Here is a 21,079-nt window from a genome sequence, read left to right on the forward strand (position 1 = left end):
GATTCCCCTTTTATTCCAGAAGTTTGGTCCTTAAGGGGTTAACCTCATCAATAGCATCTCCCACCATGGGATCCAAATGCCTGTAGGTATTTGGAATAGTATTGCTGCTAATTGACTAGTAATTAATTACTAATCTGAACAGCTTACACCTGCAGCTCCTATTAACAGATATAAACCACCCAGGTCAGGAGATTCCTCAGACTGCTTTGGGAGACTTGTTATCTGAGTTCATACTGCTGGTTCTACTGGTTAGTAGGTTTGTTTGTGATTTCCCGGCTAATATTAGAGATACTGTCCGGATTGAGCAGTATATATATTGTGCACTGTGAGTTCTACTCACTGCCCAATGCAGTCCCTAAGCTAAAATCTGGGGAATAATTACTGAAAGTACTTCTGAGGTGTACTTGGAGGCCAGCTCTTACTATGTATATTGGAATTTATTGTATTTGGTGTGTGCTGGATACAATGGGGAAATGTATCAGTGTTGTGTGTGTGTGTGTGTGTGAATTCTAAAGTGGAAATGTCAACAATGGAATGTGCCTGCTGGTTTCCATGGTGACTAATTCTGAACACCTTGATAAATCTCCCCCAGAATGTGGGTCTGCATGCTTCACTAACTCTGCATTTTGATCTGCTCTCTATTTTCTCTAGAGGGTGCATATGTTAAAGGACCACTCTAGGCACCCAGACCACTTCAGCTTAATGAGGTGGTCTGGGTGCCAGGTCCTTCTAGGGTTAACCCATTTTTTCATAAACATAGCAGTTTCAGAGAAACTGCTATGTTTATGAATGGGTTAAGCCTTCCCCCTATGTCCTCTAGTGGCTGTCTCATTGACAGCCGCTAGAGGCGCTTGCGTGCTTCTCACTGTGATTTTCACAGTGAGAGCACACCAGCGTCCGTAGGAAAGCATTATGAATGCTTTCCTATGTGACCGGCTGAATGCGCGCGCAGCTCTTGCCGCGCGTGCGCATTCAGCCGACGGGGGAGGAGGAGAGCTCCCCGCCCACCGCTGGAAAAAGGTAAGTTTTTACCCCTTTCCCCTTTCCAGAGCCGGGCGGGAGGGGGTCCCTGAGGGTGGGGGCACCCTCAGGGCACTCTAGTGCCAGGAAAACGAGTGCTATCCTGGCACTAGAGTGGTCCTTTAAACTCCAGGGGCCACCTATGGCCCCTGGAGGTCTGGTTATGGTGTGCCTATAGTGTCCCTTTAACTGTAAGGTGGGAAGTTTGTCAAAATGAAACCTCTTAATAATTCAGGTGGACAAAAAGGGCACTTAAATTCAAGGGGTGTGGCTACTCTGAGATTTTAATTTTTTTTTCATGCTAATTTATGCAACTAAAACATTCATTTTGTTGTTGTACCTTAAAGCTACACAGTTGTGAGTTTCACTGCTGTGGAGCTCTTTTTTTTTTTTTTTTTTTTTTTTTTTTGTTGTGCACAATTTAACAAATAGTTGCAACACGTCACAACAGTGAAAGCTTGGTATATGGAGTTCCAACATTCAGTACATGGTGTGACATTTGAAATTTCAGCACAGGTTTTTAAGGGAATAAGAAGAGAGTATGCTTCATCTGCTAAACATTCATGACTAGATGCTACTTGTAAGGTTATGTGTCATAGTTAAGATGTGCGTATGACAATCTGCACAATATTATAACTCGCTAAAGTTGTGGCGTGAGGCCTCTTGCTTAATATCCTATAGGTACAAAACAGGTGGTAGCTATGTCTCAGTGGGGCCCTGGTAAATTCTCCAGTTTTCTGTGCGATAAACATTTCGATCTTGTAAGAAGTGTTAAGACAGCATGCGCCTACACAATCGTATAAAGTACATCATAGTTTGGGTTCGTCACAATGGCTACTGAGGGAAGAGTGTGAGGCCGAGATAGAAAGTTACGTGTGTGTGCAGAGTTTAACAGGCGTGTTCAGCCACAATAGTATGCTCAATCAGCGTAGTAACAATCACAATAAGCGTAGCGGGACATAAGCAGAGGCAGTACAATTGTAGATTATGTGTAGTTACGTATTAATAGTAATATTTGTAGAGCTGCGCTGCTAAGCAACTCGGGGTCAATCAACCGTGGGTTAATAGCCTCTCCCCCTAAGGTGTTGCCTATGGCTAATTCTGTACGTGTGGACAGCGCCTTATCTATGAGCAGGATACTTGGAACACAATATTGAAATTGTTTAGTTAAGTATGGGGGGTTGGTAAGTGGGATCTGCGGGTAGGAACGGTTCTGCATCTTGGTTTACCCCGTTAATACTAAAACATTCAAACAATAAAGTAACGTAACCCAGTCAATGCACTCCGGTCGTATAGTGTCCACTATCTTGTGGTAAGTGTGCAACTGCATTGCCCTTTGTGAGTGTGGGGGTCACCCTGCAGGGAGTCCCATAGGAGTCCCATAGAGTCCCGTTATGTGTATCCTTCAGGCAATGTCTCGAGGGATCATCACTCCGTGCCGTGGCGTGCTGGTCAGGTCTTCCCGCCATAGTGCGCAGCGGTCGGCCATTAGGCGGGAAAGGTGAGTTGGTAGTCCTGTTTAGGCCTGCGGGTCAGTGGACCGGAGTATGGTAGGCAGGTAATTGTGTAGTGGCCAACTTGGCCCGTCCATATGTATGTGCAAACTATAACAAAACTGTGGAACGGTAGTAAGACAGAGGTATGTTTTATAGGTGCTCCCTACAGGAACGCTCAGGTAGGGGCTACTGTCCGTGTAGCGCGGGCCGTGTCTCTTGGAACAAAGGTCTCTGCGGTAGCCGGGTTCCACTCGTGGGATCTGGGTGTGGTGCGGGGTTGTTGCAGCGAGTCCGGTGGGAGGCCCAAGGCGACGAGATGTGACTTCGCCTCCTGTAGGTCCGCAGTAAGGTGGGTATGTCCGACCTGGGTCACCTGAAGCTTGTGCGTGGAGCGCCATTGGTATTTCACGGTATGTGCGCGGAGCAAGGTGGTGAAAGGCCTTAGAGTTGCGCGCCAGGCCGCAGTCCCTCTCGAGAGATCTGCATAGAGCGAGAGGGCCATGTCTTCGAAGGCTAAGGGCGTGTTACCTCTGGCAGCGGTCATTACCGCCATCTTGTCCTGTCGCTTTTGAAATTTTACAATTAAGCCCCTGGGTGCCACCTGAGGTGCTGTGGGTGGTTTCGGGATCCTGAACATGCCGTCCAGTACAACCCCCTTGGCCTGCTTCGGCGGGAGTAGCTTGCTAATCAGACGCCGTAGAAAGTGGGGGAGTTCGGACTCTGGGACAGTCTCCGCTATACCTCTAACCTTTATGTTTTGGGCTTGGCGTGAGTCTTCTAGCGTCGCCAGAGTCCGTTCCAGACTCAGGTGCGTTAGGTGTAGCGTTTTCACCTCCTGTTGGAGCGTGGACACTTGCCTCAAGTGGGTGCGGCAGTCCTGCTCCACGGTGCTCATGCGGTGTGTTAGGCCCTGAATGTCTCTTTTCATTTCAGCCATATCCACCTGGATGTTTCTGCGGAGCTCCGCTAACAGCTCCCTCATTTCGGCCTTAGTGACCGGGGCATCGTCCGGTTTCGCTTGAGGCTGTGTCGGGACATGCATTGCAGGCGGGCATGCCTCCTCGTGCTCAGAGTCCGTCGTCCATGTAGGCGTCCAAATCGGGCCGTGGCGCGCCACGTGCTCGCTGCCACAGATCCCCTATGCTGGCGTCCGTCCGGGGCAGGTCGGGTTTCGGCTTTTTGTTTTTCCTGCCCATTGGTGGGTCTTCTGCTGCAGCGGGTTAACGTTTGTAGCTGTTTTGTGGGGTAAATTAGTCGAATTTTGCTCAATTTGCGGCTGTATATCTCTGAGCTCTCTGGAGATGCGACCAGTCAGTTCGGCTGTTGGCTCCGCCCCCCCGAGCTCTGTTATTTACTCATACATCACAATACAGAGTTCCTAGAAGAGTTTTGGGCTCCTAAAGGGATTGCATGGTGTTGGGAATCTGTATTTCTAACACTACAGAGCCCACTGCTGCCACCCTTCTCTACCCAAATGCTTTCTTATTGGTTATCAATGATGATGCAGAGCGTGAACATCATTCAAGGGACAGAGTCCCTTAGAATCCCAGAAGCGCCTTTAGTGGCGGTCTATCAGGAGGCCGTCTTAGTTCTGCAAGGAAATCAAACTGTAATTTATCAAACTACAATGATGTACATCGCAGGACTTAGTGGGGCAAGGACACTGTGCCCAGACCACTTAAATGAGCTAAAGTGGTCTGGGTGACTATAGTGGACTTTGACTGCTAAATGGCTATATTTGGGTAGTTATTCCAGGTAAGTTTTGTAGTGTTTTATTTTTGATATATTAACTTATTCATAGATAATATTGTGGTGTGTATGTGGCTGCTCTCTAGGAAAAATAAATAAATAAATGTATATTAAAAAAATGGGCGCTTTTCAAACACATTGAATTTGTAGGTTGTTTAGTTTCAGAATTTGGACAATCGACTCTTAAAGTGGCACCGTTGTGGTCACATCCTTCTCCTCCCAACCACCCCCAACTCCTCTCAATTTTATTGACCCCCAAATGCCCTTATGTCTCTAACAATTTTTTTTTTATATCCTCCAGATCCATGTCCCAGGCATATTGAATTTTGTCTATTTGGCAGAAAGACAGATGAATGAATAGAAAGTCCAAAACACTATAAGAATTGCAATTCGGTTTGATCGTATAGCTTATCACAAAGAGGGAGTTACCGTCTCACAGATCCCTTCTTGTAATATGTAAATAGATGCAGCTGTGCTCTCCGCCACTTCCTACAATCCCCCACATGCACTCTTCATTCTATGGGGGTCAATATGACTTTGATCTTGGTATAAGGCAGTTTAAACCTCCCTCCTGCCAATGGTAAAATATACCAAATTTTATGTGAACATGTATGACTAATGGATAAACCTACGACCGTACCTATGCAGATAACAAACTTTCCCTTCCTCTGGTTTTAGATCTTCAGGATGTCTGGTCGTGGAAAGAAGGTTCAGAAAGCTGCAGCTGGAAAGGCCTCTAAATCATCCAAGGCTGGCCTGCAGTTCCCAGTTGGACGTATCCACAGACTCTTGAAGAAAGGAAACTATGCGGAGAGGATTGGTGCGGCAGCTGCTGTTTACCTGGCAGCCTCTCTGGAGTACCTGTGTGCGGAGGTCTTGGAGCTGTCAGGAAACGCGGCCAGAGACAACAAGAAATCGAGGATCTTACCCAGACACATCCAGCTGGCAGTTAGAAATGATGATGAACTCTCCAAGCTGTTTGATGGCATCACAATTGCTGATGGTGGTGTCTTGCCTAACATCCATGCTGTGCTTCTACCAAAGAAAACTAGTAGAGTTCCAGGGTCACAAGAGTCAAGTAAAGTAGCAGAGTCTCAAGAATTCTAGTCTTGTATACTATCTGGAATTCTCAAATCTCTCCCCTCCTCCCCATCAAATGAGCTTGTATTGTTATAAACTATTTATGAAATGTTTGTTTTTAAAATGTTTACAATTAAACTTATTTATTAACCTTTAACCGTGTTTGTTTGGGCCAACTGGTATGGAGAGGCATCTGTGGCTGGAATAACAGATTCCTGAACAAACTGTTAAAAGCTCAGGAAAATGTCAATAGAGAGCCATGAGATGACACACAATCGTGGCCAATCCTGTCTTATCTGTAAGCAAGAGATTTAGGCATTGCTCTCTAAATGTACTTCTTTGGGGCTCTAGAATGTAATGGCAGTCTGAGTCATAACTACCAAATACCCAGTGGTTATGTTAGGGGCCCCATTTATTTATTTTTGTTCAGAAAGGGCATCATTGTACATGTGCACTGGGTATAAGGTTGGCAAGAGCGGCTAACCTGACCCTCTTTATGACACTGCTAGTCTCCCACCCCCACCAGTCTGCCTACCCCAGTCTCTAATTTATTCCCATCAATGTCTGCTACAGGAAAAACAAGTTACTTGTGCATTATCCAAAACCTCTTGGCACATTTAAATAACTGGAGGTTTTTAGTATCCCTTAAATGACCATTAAAGTGTAGGCTCACCTGCCACTTCAAGACCTGTATGTTTGCATTGGCTTTTGTAGTAAACAGCCACATTACCATACTACTGCCCACCTCCTGTGTTCCCTAGTAGGGGGTTTAGAAGGATACACTGCTCATTAGAAATGTAACTATTTTTATTTTTTTATTTAGCTGAAAGTGGCAGGTGAAATTACATTTTAATAACCACTGGAGTGATACAAAAAAACTCACTTGTCAAAATGTGCATCAATCCAATTTATTTTACACATTAGCATGCTCTAAAATGTGCAGAGGGGCGGCGGGCTAGTTGTAAAATTTACAACTTTAACATAGAGATTAAAGCCACAAGGGCATCAGCAAGTCAAGCAAGCCCATCATACTCATATGTGGCATATCCCCTCTTATGCTAAAATCACTGCATCCACTTCCTTTCTCTGTCCCATGCTCCATGACAGTAGCACCTACCTGCTAGTATTCATGGAAGAAATGGAGTGGCCAAGTGTGTTCGGAGTTGAGAATTCAGTTTATGGTTAGTGAGAGAACAGCTTAAAGCCCTGACGTAGAGTAGATTTCAATCTTACATTAATCACCAAACCAAGCCTGTAGGCATCCATGGCATACCCACCAGGGGTGAATTTCTTGTTGCCCATGCTAAATTATTAAGTGCTAATGTCTAGTCAAAAGGATACATTTTATCCTCTTGCAGGGAGGGTTGTTCAACCCAGGTAGACTGGGTTGAGATGGGAGATTCATATAGTGTATGTGTGCCTCCTCACGTAAGTGTCCAAACACAAGACACTTGAAGTATGGTTGTTTTAGTGCTTTCTGTCTAATTCTGTAATAAGGACATCATAATTGTCAGCAATAGGCTCTTACAAGGACACTCCGGCTTAACTTTATTCCAATTAAGTTTGTGATAGTGCAATGAGAGCCTGGGCATTGTATTATATAATCTTCTCTTACCGTTGACTTCTTTGTAATCAGCTTGAAGACGGCACTTGATCTAGAAATCCTAGCAAAATGTAAGAGCTCAACAAGCTTTAACTCCAAGGAAATGGAACTTGAGATTTGCCTCTACAGGTAGATGTTTGCATCTTGCAAGACTTCACTAAAGGCTAGATGAACTCAAAATGGTCTATGCCTCCTGAACTAAAATGCTGGGGGCAAAATTCTGATGGGTAATGGGGATGTGCTTTTTCATCCTGTCTTGCACCCTTCTGTGAAGGAGGGCACGCATTTACAGACTAGCTTTGCAAATGACAACTTCTCAAAATTGGACCCTGGTTCAGTCTGGGCTCCCCCAAGGGTCTGGGATTTATAATAAAGGTGTTCATGAACACTGACCAGGTATGTTCTGGCAATCTTAGGCCTCAATTCAAGGTGCAGACCGTAGTCTGTCCTGGCTTTGGAGGGAAAGGGTCATTTTATGACAACTGTGGATTTTAAAGGAATGCATGCCTTAATATCCTAATCCATTAAAAGAACCGGTTCATCTTATAAGAACTGCACTACTAGTTTTCCTTTTGAACTAGCCACAGCTCCCACCTAGGTTATTGGAGCGATCTGAAACACCTAGATTCCTTTTGCTCAATCTCCTGCATTCCTGGTCCACATGGATTGCCTTTCTCCAAACTTGTGACTTGGTAACATTTATACACTTTAACCCCTTAAGGACCAAACTTCTGGAATAAAAGGGAATCATGACATGTCACACATGTCATGTGTCCTTAAGGGGTTAAACAGCCTATGCTGAATGTTTTCTCTGGTTTACATGTACAGATATATCAATTTTACATCCCCCTTCCATCATCTAAGGGTCGCAAACGTGGTTTTCCCACTGCTAATATTGAATATAGCCATGTCTTTGGTGGACTCTGTGTATAGTGTGTAATGCTAGACTGCAATTTCTTTAAATCAAAGTAAATATGTAGAATAAATATAATTAAAATTGAGCTTCACTTGTTCCATGTTTAGGCAGCTGGCACCGAAGAAGCAAACTGCACCTTTTTTTTATTTTTTATTTATTCTTTATTTTTGAAGTGCATGAAGGTATAACAAGAGGGCTCGTCATGCCCCAACAGCAGTGACAAGTATATAATCAGACGTTCGTTAACAGTTGGTCAGCATGAGGAAAGATCAGCACAAATTTTTGTAACATAAACAGATTTAGCGGTCCTGTCGAAGCGATCTATGTATAACATGTTTGTAGGCAGGAATTTTACTAAAAATGCTTGAAAATTACTGAATTAAAAGGTTGGTAGAATAATAGAATAATTCAAACAGGCGTATATTTAAGCAGGTTAGGTTCACAGAGTGCTATGATGCTCAGTAAGTTATTTGGAGGCTATTGGAGCTGCACTATGCGCGCATGTTTTGTTTTTTAAGCTACCCAGGTTTGAGACTAGTCATACTGTGCACATTGTTTAAGTAAAATAAGTAAACTACAGGTTGATTCATGGTGTGTGTGGCCGTAGCTGAAAACGCATGAGGATTGATGTAGTTATGTGTTATAGTCGGACACTGAGTGACTAACACACTAACACATTAATAGGACATGCAATGCAATTTATATGCATGTTGGTCAGTACACTTAGCTTAGCCCTAGTGATGAAAGGGGTATGTCCTGTGTGAGCTCATAGTGGATTAGTGTAGGCTAGGGCAGCATAGTGCCTATCAGTCAGGGCTAACAGCTTGACAGTTGTGGCATAGATCTCACCTACAGTGTTGTGATGGGTTAATGATATGAAAGGTTTGCACCAGACATTAATAGTGATCATGTGTCTTGGCTCAGAGCTACTAGGTACCAACAGGACTACATGGGTATTTAACTGAATCGGCAAAGCAGCATAAACAGTCCAGGCAAGGGTTGTCTGCGGTCAGCCAACTCAAAAAAAAAAAAAAAAAAAAAAAAGTAAATTGAGCAAGCTGGAATTTTAAAATAAATTTTGTCCTTTTTCTTTCTTGGAGAAGGATATAAAAAAGCTCCATTGGAACAAAACCAGATCAGCTGTATTTTCATCCGACGCCATGGATGTGCTTCAGGAGATAGTCTGTGAGGTGTCTCCGTTCATCCTCTGGCTGTTCTGCACCCGGTGCCGGTCCTCATGATGGGCTCCCCTGCCTGGTGTGTGTGCGCGGGTCCGTGATGTGCGGTCGTTTGCTGCGCTCGCCCGGTGGAGTCGTTGTGCTTTCTGTCGCTGGTAGTTAGCTGCCTCCGAGCTCCGTGTCAGGTGTCCGTCACCTCGGCTCCCACACGTGTTTGCAGGTGAGTGAGGCCCCGTGGGCCGTCTGTCATGTGGCCGCCTTTTATGGTTACAGGTTCTCCGCCAACGAGGAGATACCTTTGTATTTGCTGCGGGCTTCCGACTTGTCAGGCGGGGCTTAAGGTTCCCGGTAGCCTGTAAGGTTGGTCGGCTCCGAGGTGGTCTAGGCCTTTTGCGGGTCGCTGCATCGCTTTTGCTCGTTTGGTGTTGGACCTGCAACGCCTGCATCCAACCCGACAGCCTTCGCCAGAACCGCCTGAACGCTCTGTCTATGCGGTGTTGCGGCGAGTATAGGTGTGCCGGCTCCGATCCGTGCAGTTCGCCCCTCCGCATGGAGAAGTCGTCCGCCATCTTGGCCTCCTCTGCCAGGAGAGCCTCGTGGGTTGCTTCTTTGGCGGGTGAGTTCACCGGTTGGGTCCGGCGGGACCGGGATGACCCCCACCGGTCCAGAGGGGGGGGTTGCAGGGCAACAGATTTGCCCATGATCACAGCAGGTGGATTGCTGCGGTGCTGAGACTTAAAAGGGACACCCGCGGGTGCCCACACGCTGTGCTTTCCATTCGCTATCTGCTCATCTCTGAGTTTTAGTTGTTTAGGTTATGATATTCTGTAGTTTAGGCTCAGATGTGCAGGAGCTGTTAACAAACACGTCCAGCCATCTTGGCTGTCAGGCCCCCCCCCCTCCCCAAACTGCACCTTTTTGTGGTCAAGTAATTGCAGCAAGGTTTATAAAATAAAATGGAAATGTTTCTTAATAGTTTTTTTTTTTATTCTAACTGATTAAAAAGTCAGTTTTATAGTTTTGAACGTAGAATCCATCTTCATGTCAATCATTGTTTCTTTCCTGAATATAATATGTGGAGACACAGGGAAGATTTATCAGATCTTAAATATGGTACAAAAGTGAAGGCGCCAACAAGCAAGTATGGCTGCATCACTTTTTCGAACAGAACACTTTGCTAAACCTTTTCCATTGTTGTGGTATTTCCTACTCCAAGGCAATTTGTACCATTGATTTGCGACTGGACTGAAATGATTTGTGATAATTGCTAAATCTTTACAGCACTGTTAGAAAGTAGAGCACCCAATGAAAGTTATATATTGTGAAATTTCCACCCCCCACAATCCCCAAAGGAAAAGTGACGACTCCCTTATAAATAATTAGTTATTGCTCTTTTATTACCATACAACTTCCCATTTTATATACATATATATATATATATTTTAACGTTTATAACTGCACGCCAACTTTACTGCAGTACTTACCCATCAAGAATATTTAATGCAAATCAGCTTACACTTCCCATGCTCCCCATCTTATCTGAGTGCAATTTCCTGACCAAACTCCTGCTATGAAACCCAACTGATAGTCAATGTTACCCTATTGATCTTTTCATTTGGCAAAGCTGTATTTAAATGCATTTCTGTTTTAACAAAAAAATAAATTAACATGGTGACAAAGTTTTTCCAATAGAATGTTGGACCAATTTCCATGGATACAAATAAAAATTCTGGGGGCGGGGCCGGGCCGCCAAGCCGCATGGAAGCAAAGCACCAGGGCTCCTCGCTCGAGCCCTGGAAAAAGGCGACAAATGCACTTGCAGACTACTCCAAAATCGGATCACTCACCGCATTAACACTGGGAATTTCCCGAGCTTCTATTCGGTACCAGACCGGGGCCAGAAACATACCGGGAGCACCGGAGCTGTTAAGCCTGGCCTACACACCATCTACAGGCACGGACAGCTGCTAAGTATGAACCGGCAACTGATCACCCGACCAGATACACAAGCACACCAGCTCCACGGGTCCCGATGGAGGACCATATTTGCGAGAGATGCGGCCCTGCTCCACTCCGGCCGGTGGGGGGTGAACCCAGTCCCATGGAGGCGCCATACTCGAGGCGGGAAGAGCCGCCCGGAGACAACGCTGCTCTCCTGTACAGGCACAGGCTGCCTGGATGTGGCCCGCCTGGAAATGACACCCGAAATCGGAAGACACTCCTTGCTCACACAGCCAACCTGGCATTCATCGTGAGCCCTGTGTCAGCGGCCTAAACTGGCGATAGCTGTGTAATGGACGGCAGGCCAGCAGAAACAGACCTTAACACAGAGGAGAAGGTACACTTTCATGTGAAAGCAACCTGGCAGGGACCGAGACGACACAAGCCATCACAGTGGCGAAGAAGGTTGGAGACCTGATGTGTCTGCACCCTACTGCCGACAGGGCCTCTCCTAAAAGCCCCAGAATGGAGCCCATCTGACGATTTATTTTAGATGGGGAGGCACCGAGGGGGACTGACATGGGCCGCCCACACGAGCCCTGGCAGAACCAAGCGCTGGGAGGACCCCTCGTGCTGTGTCCTTGACCGCCGGAGAAGTGGGCACCCGGGCATCTGGGAGGTCCCCGGAGAGCCCTGTCCCCGATGCCGTGAGCCCAGTGGGGCGGGACTGCTAAACCCTCGACGGACCGGTGGTCGTGGGGCACTGGCTCCAAACATGTGGCCGACGCCGGGCTAGTGCACACTTCAGGAGACCCACGTGGAGCTGGGGAGGTGCAGGGAGCGGACGACCCGAGGACTTTTGTGGTGGGGTTCAACGGATGGCTCATGCTCCCAAGTGCCCACAGCACTGCGGAAGTCCGACCGGTGAGCGGAGACCGGCATGGGGAAGAAGGGAGGCCTGGCGACCCAGGGACAGTGTGGCGGCAGTGCCATGGGAGACTCCCCCCAGGCAGCATAACGGTCTGGCAAGGCCACCCTGCCGTTCTATAGTTCACATTTTTTATTTTTCTTTATTTTATTATTTCCACGCTTGCATTTACTTTTTACGCAGTTAGCATAAATATGCAGGTCCTTCAAGAATTCAGGAAAGTTAGATGGCCCAGTTAAAGGACCACTCTAGGCACCCAGACCACTTCAGCTTAATTAAGTGGTCTGGGGGCCAGGTCCAGCTAGGGTTAACCCATTTTTTTTAAATAAACATAGCAGTTTCAGAGAAACTGCTATGTTTATAAATTGGTTAAGCCTTCCCCCTAATCCTCTAGTGGCTGTCTCATTGACAGCCGCTAGAGGCGCTTCCGTGATTCTCACTATGAAAATCACAGTGAGAGCACGCAAGCGTCCATAGGAAAGCATTGTAAATGCTTTCCTATGCGACCGGCTGAATGCGCGCGCAGCTCTTGCTGCGCGTGCGTATTCAGCTGACAGGGCGGAGAGGAGGAGGAGAGCGCCCCGCCCAGCGCTAGAAAAGGGTAAGTTTTACCCCTTTTCAGAGCCGGGCGGGAGGGGGTCCCTGAGGGTGGGGGCACCCTCAGGGCACTCTAGTGCCAGGAAAACGAGTGTTTTCCTGGCACTAGAGTGGTCCTTTAACCCCTTAAGGACCACGCTTCTGGAATAAAAGGGAATCATGACGTGTCACACACGTCATGTGTCCTTAAGGGGTTAAGCATATACACTGCTTCCGTAACATCATAAATGATTGCACACTCATTTCATGGCATGCCTACATTGTCATTACCTAGCTGCTGCAAAAATGTTAATAAATTGGATTCATTGATACCTCAAGATACCAGACTAATATGCTTCTGTTATATACGATTACTGTATTACACATTTAAGTGGTTATCTGAACTTATATAAAGAGCATATGGTTGATACTCGCTATACAATAACTTTCGGATGCAAATTAAGGCTTACCTTTATTTAATTTTTTTCCTAGTTTATTTTTTTTAATGAGATTTTAATCTCAATTGCAAGTTTATATGAATACGTATAAGGCTACCCATGCTGAAAGCGTTATCGCGCGCGTAGTTAGACATAGGTATTGCTCGGATGACTAAAAAGCCTATATGGAGCGTTAATATACCTGTCGAATGCCCATGTATTATTGAATCTCGCCAAGGCTAGGTGCATCAGATTTACTTTACTGCATGTTTACTCTGACTTATACGCTCCTGCACAGGCAACCATATGTTAAAATTTACCAATTCGTAAAATGTCTGCCAACGTTTTTCTGCGACTCTAATAAACATATTCAAAACAAATAAAAATTCTCCATACTTTGGCCCACTTTCCTCTGTGCAAAACGTAAGTACCAGTAACTCCAATACACAAAATGACCGGTAATAAGCAAGCACCAATAAAACTACAAAAGACACCCAGTGAATTCACATACTGAATTTAAGACGTTCAGGATTTACGAAGTATTTGTGCTTCGTTGTGAGCCACTGATGAATATATCCATATTTAACATGTAAACCCATTCGCTGGCTAAAAGAGCCAAAAACCCAGTCGCTGGCTAAGAGAGCCAAGCTGTGAATTGGAGAATTTTTTCTAGATTAAATTATTTTAGCACAGAATTGCTAGGATGTGTAGTTTACTACATTACCCTGTAAGTAAGCATACTTAACAAGTTACATATAAGAAACACAGGGACAAAACACACCAACAAGGATAGAAGAAATTAAAAAAAATTAGTAATTGATTGCTATACTTCATTTGATTAATAACTACATTATTTATTTTTAAACATAACCGGAACAATTTCTTCTTACCCACATTGCAGGCGACCTTGTGTGATAATAAACCTTCCAGCCATGTTATGTCACTCAAGCATGATATAGATATAAAAAAACAAAACACATGCAACACTATCTATACATCTTCAATACATAGCCCCAAAAAGAGGGTGTGGAAGCGTACTTTTCGAAAACCTTTAAAATATTAAAGACTTTCCTTTGGTAAACAATATATCCCTTAAGTTGTTTCACCTAGTATAGCTTTGCGCTCTAGATTAAACATTTTCTATCCTTAAACCATTTTACTGCAAGGAATTCTCGCAGCGAAACAGTGAACCATATATTTATCGTTTCAATAATTTAGAAAAAGATTAACATTTAGACCATTTGTTGGTTCCCAGAGAGGGTTGAAGTAGGGTGCATGCACTTTTCATGTACTAATTATTATAATTGTGTTGAAAATAAAAGGACAATCACGGTTAATAATAACAGTACTCAGAGCTCCCACAGCTGATTCCCTGCGATAAGCAAAAGGACCATATCAAGACTTTACCTTGCACATTATCGTTTCATTGTAGTTTGCCCACCTTGTATGTAATTTTAATTTTACCTATTCAACTCTTACTTCTTGTGTCCCTCTAGAATGTAAGCCTGTTTGAGCAGGGCCCTCTACACCCTCTGTTCCTCTTACAAATACTTGTCTGTTAGTCCACCTATTGTACAGCACTGATGAATTTCTTTGCGCTTTATAAATAACAAAAAAACCACACACTTATTTAAAAAGAAAATAAAAAATTGCGGGTGGAAGAAAATGGTTTAAAAGATCGGCAGTGTTGCTATTTTAGTAAATTGCAGCCAGTTTCTTTGTCTTACAGGACCATTGTCACAACATTTTACAGCAATACATTCTGACACATACAAGTAAAGTCCAGGTTTGTATTTAAAGCACAGTTTGAGGAAGAACAGGCAAGGATTAGCGCAGGCATCGAAGCTCCGCTAATTAAATTACAAACAATACGATTTTTTTGTTCAGAAATCAGAAGGGGAAATAAAGGCTGTGCATGCAGAACATTTATTCTGGAAGATGGAAAGTAAAAAATAAAAAAAAAAAAGAGAAAAAAAAAAGTTTTCTATTCACTACTAATAATAAAAAAAAAAGCCATTTGTGATCACTTATATACAGGATAATTAGGACAACTCAACTTTGAATGTAAGCTGTCAAAAGTACGAGCATCTTACAAATAAAATGTCTCACACAGTAATCATTCATTTCCCAATGACAGAAAAAAAAAAAACCCTGCAGAAAAATCCCCCCTCCCTCAACCCTCCAAAAGAAACAGAAATAAACAAATTCAGCAGTTTTATTTGCTTGGCCAACCTGGCCCTTCTGTTCTCACAAGAATAGCTTTTATTATCCCTTATATTTGCCAACATCAGCTGCAAATGGGAAACATGGTAGAGCATTCCTTATACCTACTCCCACAATATCACATACATCTAACAGAAGGAATGAATGACAACACTACAAGCAGAAAAACAATGTTCCATCATTAGATTCCCAGGATGCATTGCTCTCCATGATGTAAATGCATGGTCCTCAGAGGGGCCACAAGTTTCTGCTTCCTTATTGCTTTTCTGACGATAGTCCATTTACAGTGTCGGAGGCTTCAATCCGTATTTGTTTGCAACTTCTGTTTGAGCGTAAGCAGCATCACATAGTGAGTAAAGATGGGCCATTTCCATTTCAGACTTGGCCAGATTAATGGCTTTGTTAAACATGTCAATTGCTTTGTCCAGATTTCCCCTAAAGCAAAAGAAGAAACCTTAATATAAGCGGAAGTTCCTTAAAACTTAATTTGTATCTTTGTGAAAGTCATCAGGACAACATTGAAAGTGTTTAAACAGATAACAGATTATGTTAGGATATATGCTCAAGAACATGAAAAAGTATGAGTGAGAATAATTTTACTGTTAAGGGATTAGTTGTAAAAATTAATATAAATACCAGATAGATAATAGAATGGTTGGAAAATGAAAACAATCAGTACTGATTCAAGCAAAAGTTAAAATAACGAGACAGACAACAATCCCAAACACAATGCTGCCTTGGTGTTCTGTTTAATTCCAACCCCTTCTCACATCCAATCAATCGCTAAAGTAATCTCAAACACAAAGCTCGCACCCACCCCAACCTTACACGGGATGCATGTGCTCGTCCATGCCACTATCATCTCCCGCATTGACTACTGCAATATGCTACTAACTGGCCTTATGCACTCCCAGCTTACCCCGCTACAAGACAAAATAAATGCTGTGGCAAGGACATCTTTCTGTCCTCCCGCACCTGCCATGCATCCCCCCCTCTGTCATTATATAGTGCTCAATTTAAAGTTCTAGTCCTGACTCTTTAATAACATTGCTCCTGTATCTATCCTCACTAATACACAACTATGTTTCATATCAGGCCCCTACGCTCTGCTGAAGGCATGCGACTATACTATGTTTGTACTCACACCTCTGACTCTTTCCTTCCAAGACTACTCGAAGGATGCATGATTCCTTTGTAACTTCAATCCCTGCTCCATTAGATTCTCACCTAATCTATATTCTGTCAGTAAATCACTGAAAAATGCATTTCTTCAAGAAGGCATATCAATGAAACTGTTAACAGCTTTCCCTCCCCTCATCTCGCGTCTGTGACTGCGTCATCGATAAAACTAAGCCTTAATTGAAAACTCTGCTAGCAACCTACTTGGTGTCATTTTACACCATGCCCTTACAATGCGAGCTCGCCTGAGCAGGGCCTTTTGTTCCTGTACATCCAAAGTCTCTTGTAGGAACTACTTGTTTGTAAATCTATTTAAGGTACAGGTACAGAATGTACAGAATTTATTGGTGATAGATATACATATAATAATGACACCCAGATACAATATGACATGTTTCTCTTTATAAACACAGGGTTATTTACTAAAATGAGAATTCAAAGTAAATTTCAAATTTAAAGTTAAAAAAAAAAATAAATAAAAAAGGAATCGAACTGGAATAATTCTTTAAGTCAACTATGCTTCCAGCTCCGTAATCTGGCGTTAAAATTGACAATTCACTTTGAAATCTTAGTAAACAATTTACAGTATATTCTCTGTACAGAAAATATATGAGAGAGAAAGAGAGAGAGAACAGTGTTCGTTTAAGAAAAAGGAAGGGAAATTACCGCTGAACTTCAATTGTTCCCATTGTTTCATAGGCAAAATCACATTTGTTGTCTATTTCAATGGCTTTACTGATGAGCTCTAATCCTTTATCCAGATCTTGCTTCCATTGGAGTTGAAGTAAACTATTAAAAGGCAAAGAACAGTATTTGTCAGGGACACAATAGCATATATTAAGAACATGCTTACAGAATCATGAGATCCATTAATTAAATGTATAGGAAAGGTTAAGAATGAGGTGGAAATTACATTCCATGCAACCATGACAACCAGGTTCACACAAATCCAAGTTCAATATAGAATGTCTTGCTTCTATAGCATCAGCATATATAATGTGCCCTGATAAAAGAACAGGTACATTTCATGTCGGCGTAAGGTACACCTCGACTGGTTAAAATGCTATAGTATGTAAATCCATTATGTAGACAAATGGTTACTAAGCATTCACAAAAACTGTATGTGGTGATTCAGCAACAGCTTTGTAACCACTGGCACTTATCAAGCTTTTAATGTCCACCAATTTGGATCCAAATTACTAAAATTAACTAGGCCATACTTCATTACAGGACAGCAGATGAATGCAAAGTTAAAGAAACACCCAGTGTAGACTTGCACAGCAAGCTGCATGTAGTTGCTATACTAATTTAACATGCTTTTTTTTTTTTTAGGGGAATCCTACATCTATTATGTGCTTAAAACACTAGAGTGATTCTCTAGCAACAAGCAAATTATACTGCACATTAGACATAGTTTTAGAGAAGAGATTACTCACAAAAAACAAAAAAATCATCACAAAAACACTTACCCTTTATGAACATATGTTGTAGCATTGTCAGGCTCAAGGTCAATGCACTTATCATACATTTCATCAGCTTTTCCAAACTGCTGTTGATCTGTTAGGGCCTGCAAAAATAGGATTTTCAATAAGTTAAGGGTCTTTCATTTTAAAGAACACTTCAAGCACCATAACCACTACAGTGCACTGCCATGTATGTAGTCATACCATTGAGAACAGAGTCACTTCTTACCTGGGATCTGCCAGGCACGGACCCTTGCCTACCACATAGTCAGAGGCTCTCTGCCTATACTAAGCACAGAGATACAGTGCTTAGCTGGTTGGCTGAGAGTGATCAGCAGTCACTCTCAGCCAATGAGCTGGCCCAGCACTGCAGGGGTTAGCTTGGGAGAGCTAATGGGAACTACTAAGCAGGAGCTTCCGGTTCTCATATAGCTATAGTGCATGCGTGATGTGGCACCAGACGGACTCCAGATACGAAGTCCAAAAATGCTAAAATGGTTTGGATACTGTCAATGAGGAGAACCAAGAACCCCATGGCTCCATAACCACTTCAGTTAACTATGGTGCTAGGGTACATGGAGTGTTCCTTTAAACGCTAGAATGAATATCTGTGTAATACTGTAAACAAACCAACCTTTGTATCAATTTGCATCACAAATAATACAAGGCTGCTATTGAGAGGCTACATTTATTCTGGGAGGTTTACTCATTATTATATCCAAAGGCTGGAATAGAACAGCTGTTCCTGAAAACATTGTTAGGTGTGCTAATAAAGATTTTAGATGTAAGAAATCTCTTACAATGCAATGGCGCAATAAAGTTGCATTTGTACACATTTCAAAGCCTATGCTTTACAGGGGGATCATGGGAGAGTAATTTTTTCTTATTTAGAGAGGACAACTTCAGGTGTTACTGAAGTAGGATCATAGCATTGGGAATAAGACTATAACCATTTGAGAAAAGGAAGACTTTTTTTCATTGTTTATATTAAAGTTTGTTTCAAATACCTGAGCATAGAGGGCATAGCCTTCAGCACACTTTGGAAACAGCTTAATTACGTCTTCAAAGCCTTTCATTGCTGCTTTAATCTGTATGGGGTTACTACCAGTGTATGCTTTACGATACTGAAAGAAAGAAAAGGTATTCACTTATAAACACAATACTAGATGAGGACGAGGTTAAAAAAACAAACAACCTACAGAAAATCCAGTCTTTGTAACAAGAACAAAGTTGATTTACTTATAATCAGAATTGGAGCCATGACAGTATGTACTACTACGGTTTATCAAAAGGGATGAGAATGACTGGTATATTGTTAGAATGTATGCAATTATCTTCATTTAATAATGATTCGTTTATCTATAAGCTCTGACAGTCTAAGGTTCCTTTACTATGGAACCCAGTTCGTATAATTACAAATACATTAACAGCTTCCCTGAAATGTAGGTATAGAGCAGGGGTCTTCACTGAAAAATAAAGGGCAGCACCATCTACAAGGAATGTGGAGTTTTGCTATAGAATAGTAGATATACTATTTAGGAGATCCCCCCCCCCCCCCCCCCCCGCCCCCAAACACATGCATTCATTCATTGAGCGCAAGTCTAAAAAGAGCATGCAAAAGCTGCAGTTCTTACTACCTACAGCCTTTGCAAGCCCTTTCATTTTCCCCCCAGAAGAGACTTTCAGTTGAGAAGCGTCAGAAGTGTTTCCCCTGTGGACATGTGAGTACACAACTTCATAGAATTCACAAAGAACGTTGTCTGATCGTAAGTCTCAAGTAGGGGAGCTAATAGAAGCAAGAAGTAAACCGCCTTGCTGTTTGATTGACAGCCAGGGAGGGGTTTAATTATTTAAAAAAGGGCCGATTTGTTATAAAAACCTACACTTTTATAAAGTGCCTTTTTAATGGGATATGCCCATTAGGAGGAAGGTTTAGAGATTCTTTTAATGGTGTGTGCATTAGTTAAAGGGACACTACTGCCCAAATACAAAAAAATAATAAAAAAAAAAAAAAAATCACTGTTTGAGAGATATACCCCCAATAAAAAAATGCATGCATTTCAGATCATTGGTGGCATGTCTGAAAAAACTGCTTGCAAAAACTGCAGATCTCTTGCCTGAAGCCTTATCTTGCCCTCTCCTTTCACTTTCTGTGACAGTCCAATCACAGATTGAACAATGAAAGAAATATTTTGGGACGACTGCGATTTTTCTCAAGGTACCTATTTTACTCATTTATTTATTAAGTATTGTATTACATTTGATTGCATGTTCCAAAATTCTGGATCCAACATTTTGTCCTTGGCGCACTTTGTTTCTTGTTTTTACAGGGAAACCACCCCCCAAATCTCTGGTGTCCTGCCCCTTTTTATGTTATTTAGCGCTGCCCCATTTTCCTCTTTGTCTATCTCCAGATTTAATAATGCAGCTCAATAAGTCTTTGAAATCATGCACCCAGGGCAACTTAGATGCCCATTGTTCACGGATCACACAGTCTAAGACTGTTTGCTGTGCACTTTTTGTGAGGGAGTCGTGAATATCTTGGGATGAGCATATATTTAGAACTATGTATAGAGCAGAGGTGCTGAAAAGGTAGATCCCCACTTGTTGTAGCGCTACAACTCCCATGATTCTTTGCATGCCTTTAGAATGACAAAGCATCAAAGAAGCTGTAATTTTAAAACATCTGGGGATCTATCTTCTGGGCACCCCTGGTCTAGAGCAAGAGTAGGCAACCTTCAAGACTCCAGGGGGGCAGGGCCTGGCTGCCATGTCAACTCGTCACATGTGAGAAGTATTCCTGCAAATAATAGCAGAAATCATAACTAATATTGTGCCTAACTCGACGAACACCCGCTGGTGCAGAGACTAAGAATTCAAAACAGAGATTCTAGAGTCATGGTGGGAAAGCCGAAGCTTATGTGGTTGAGGTCTACCCTGTCTGAGTGGCTTCCATGTACTTAATCTCGTCTATCGTTAAATAGTTTTTTCTTTATTTACATTTTTTTTATAGTAAATAAAAAACATGAACGAGTGCTAGGCACTGGACATTTCAAACAATGCTTATACCTTTTGCTGATGTTGATATCTTTTGAGATATTTCTACATATCCCTGTCTGCTTAACACTGCCTTAAAACCTTCAGCATTCCAGATGTTGAGGACTACATCCCCCTTTTAATACGCTTACTGCAATAATGCTGGCAAAGCATCAGGGGATATATAGTACACAACAACTGGAGTGCCAAAGGATGATTAACTCTAGTGTAATATAGAATATTCAATATAGAAT

At 42.8% G+C, this 21,079-nt stretch overlaps 2 protein-coding genes across 2 annotated transcripts in view; one reads left to right on the forward strand and one right to left on the reverse strand.

The window, feature by feature from the left end:
- Window positions 1-200: 200 nt before the first annotated feature.
- On the forward strand, window positions 201-5,442 carry LOC134587216 (histone H2A-like). Its single transcript, XM_063443449.1, has 2 exons — window positions 201-248; window positions 4,944-5,442. Exon 2 carries the CDS (start codon window positions 4,953-4,955, stop codon window positions 5,370-5,372), a length of 420 nt encoding a protein of 139 aa, XP_063299519.1. The 5' UTR covers window positions 201-248; window positions 4,944-4,952; the 3' UTR covers window positions 5,373-5,442.
- Window positions 5,443-15,125: 9,683 nt separating this feature from the next.
- TOMM70 (translocase of outer mitochondrial membrane 70) overlaps window positions 15,126-21,079 on the reverse strand; it is a 34,181-nt gene continuing 28,227 nt past the window's right edge. Inside the window, exons 9-12 of the mRNA XM_063448943.1 lie at window positions 18,797-18,913; window positions 17,796-17,893; window positions 16,993-17,115; window positions 15,126-15,582 (exon numbers count right to left, since the gene is read on the reverse strand). Coding sequence (XP_063305013.1) covers window positions 15,429-15,582; window positions 16,993-17,115; window positions 17,796-17,893; window positions 18,797-18,913 — 492 coding nt within the window. The 3' untranslated portion in view covers window positions 15,126-15,428. The remainder of the gene's footprint in view (window positions 15,583-16,992; window positions 17,116-17,795; window positions 17,894-18,796; window positions 18,914-21,079) is intronic.

Source organism: Pelobates fuscus, chromosome 1 (assembly GCF_036172605.1).
Source record: "Pelobates fuscus isolate aPelFus1 chromosome 1, aPelFus1.pri, whole genome shotgun sequence".
Taxonomy (NCBI): domain Eukaryota; kingdom Metazoa; phylum Chordata; class Amphibia; order Anura; family Pelobatidae; genus Pelobates; species Pelobates fuscus.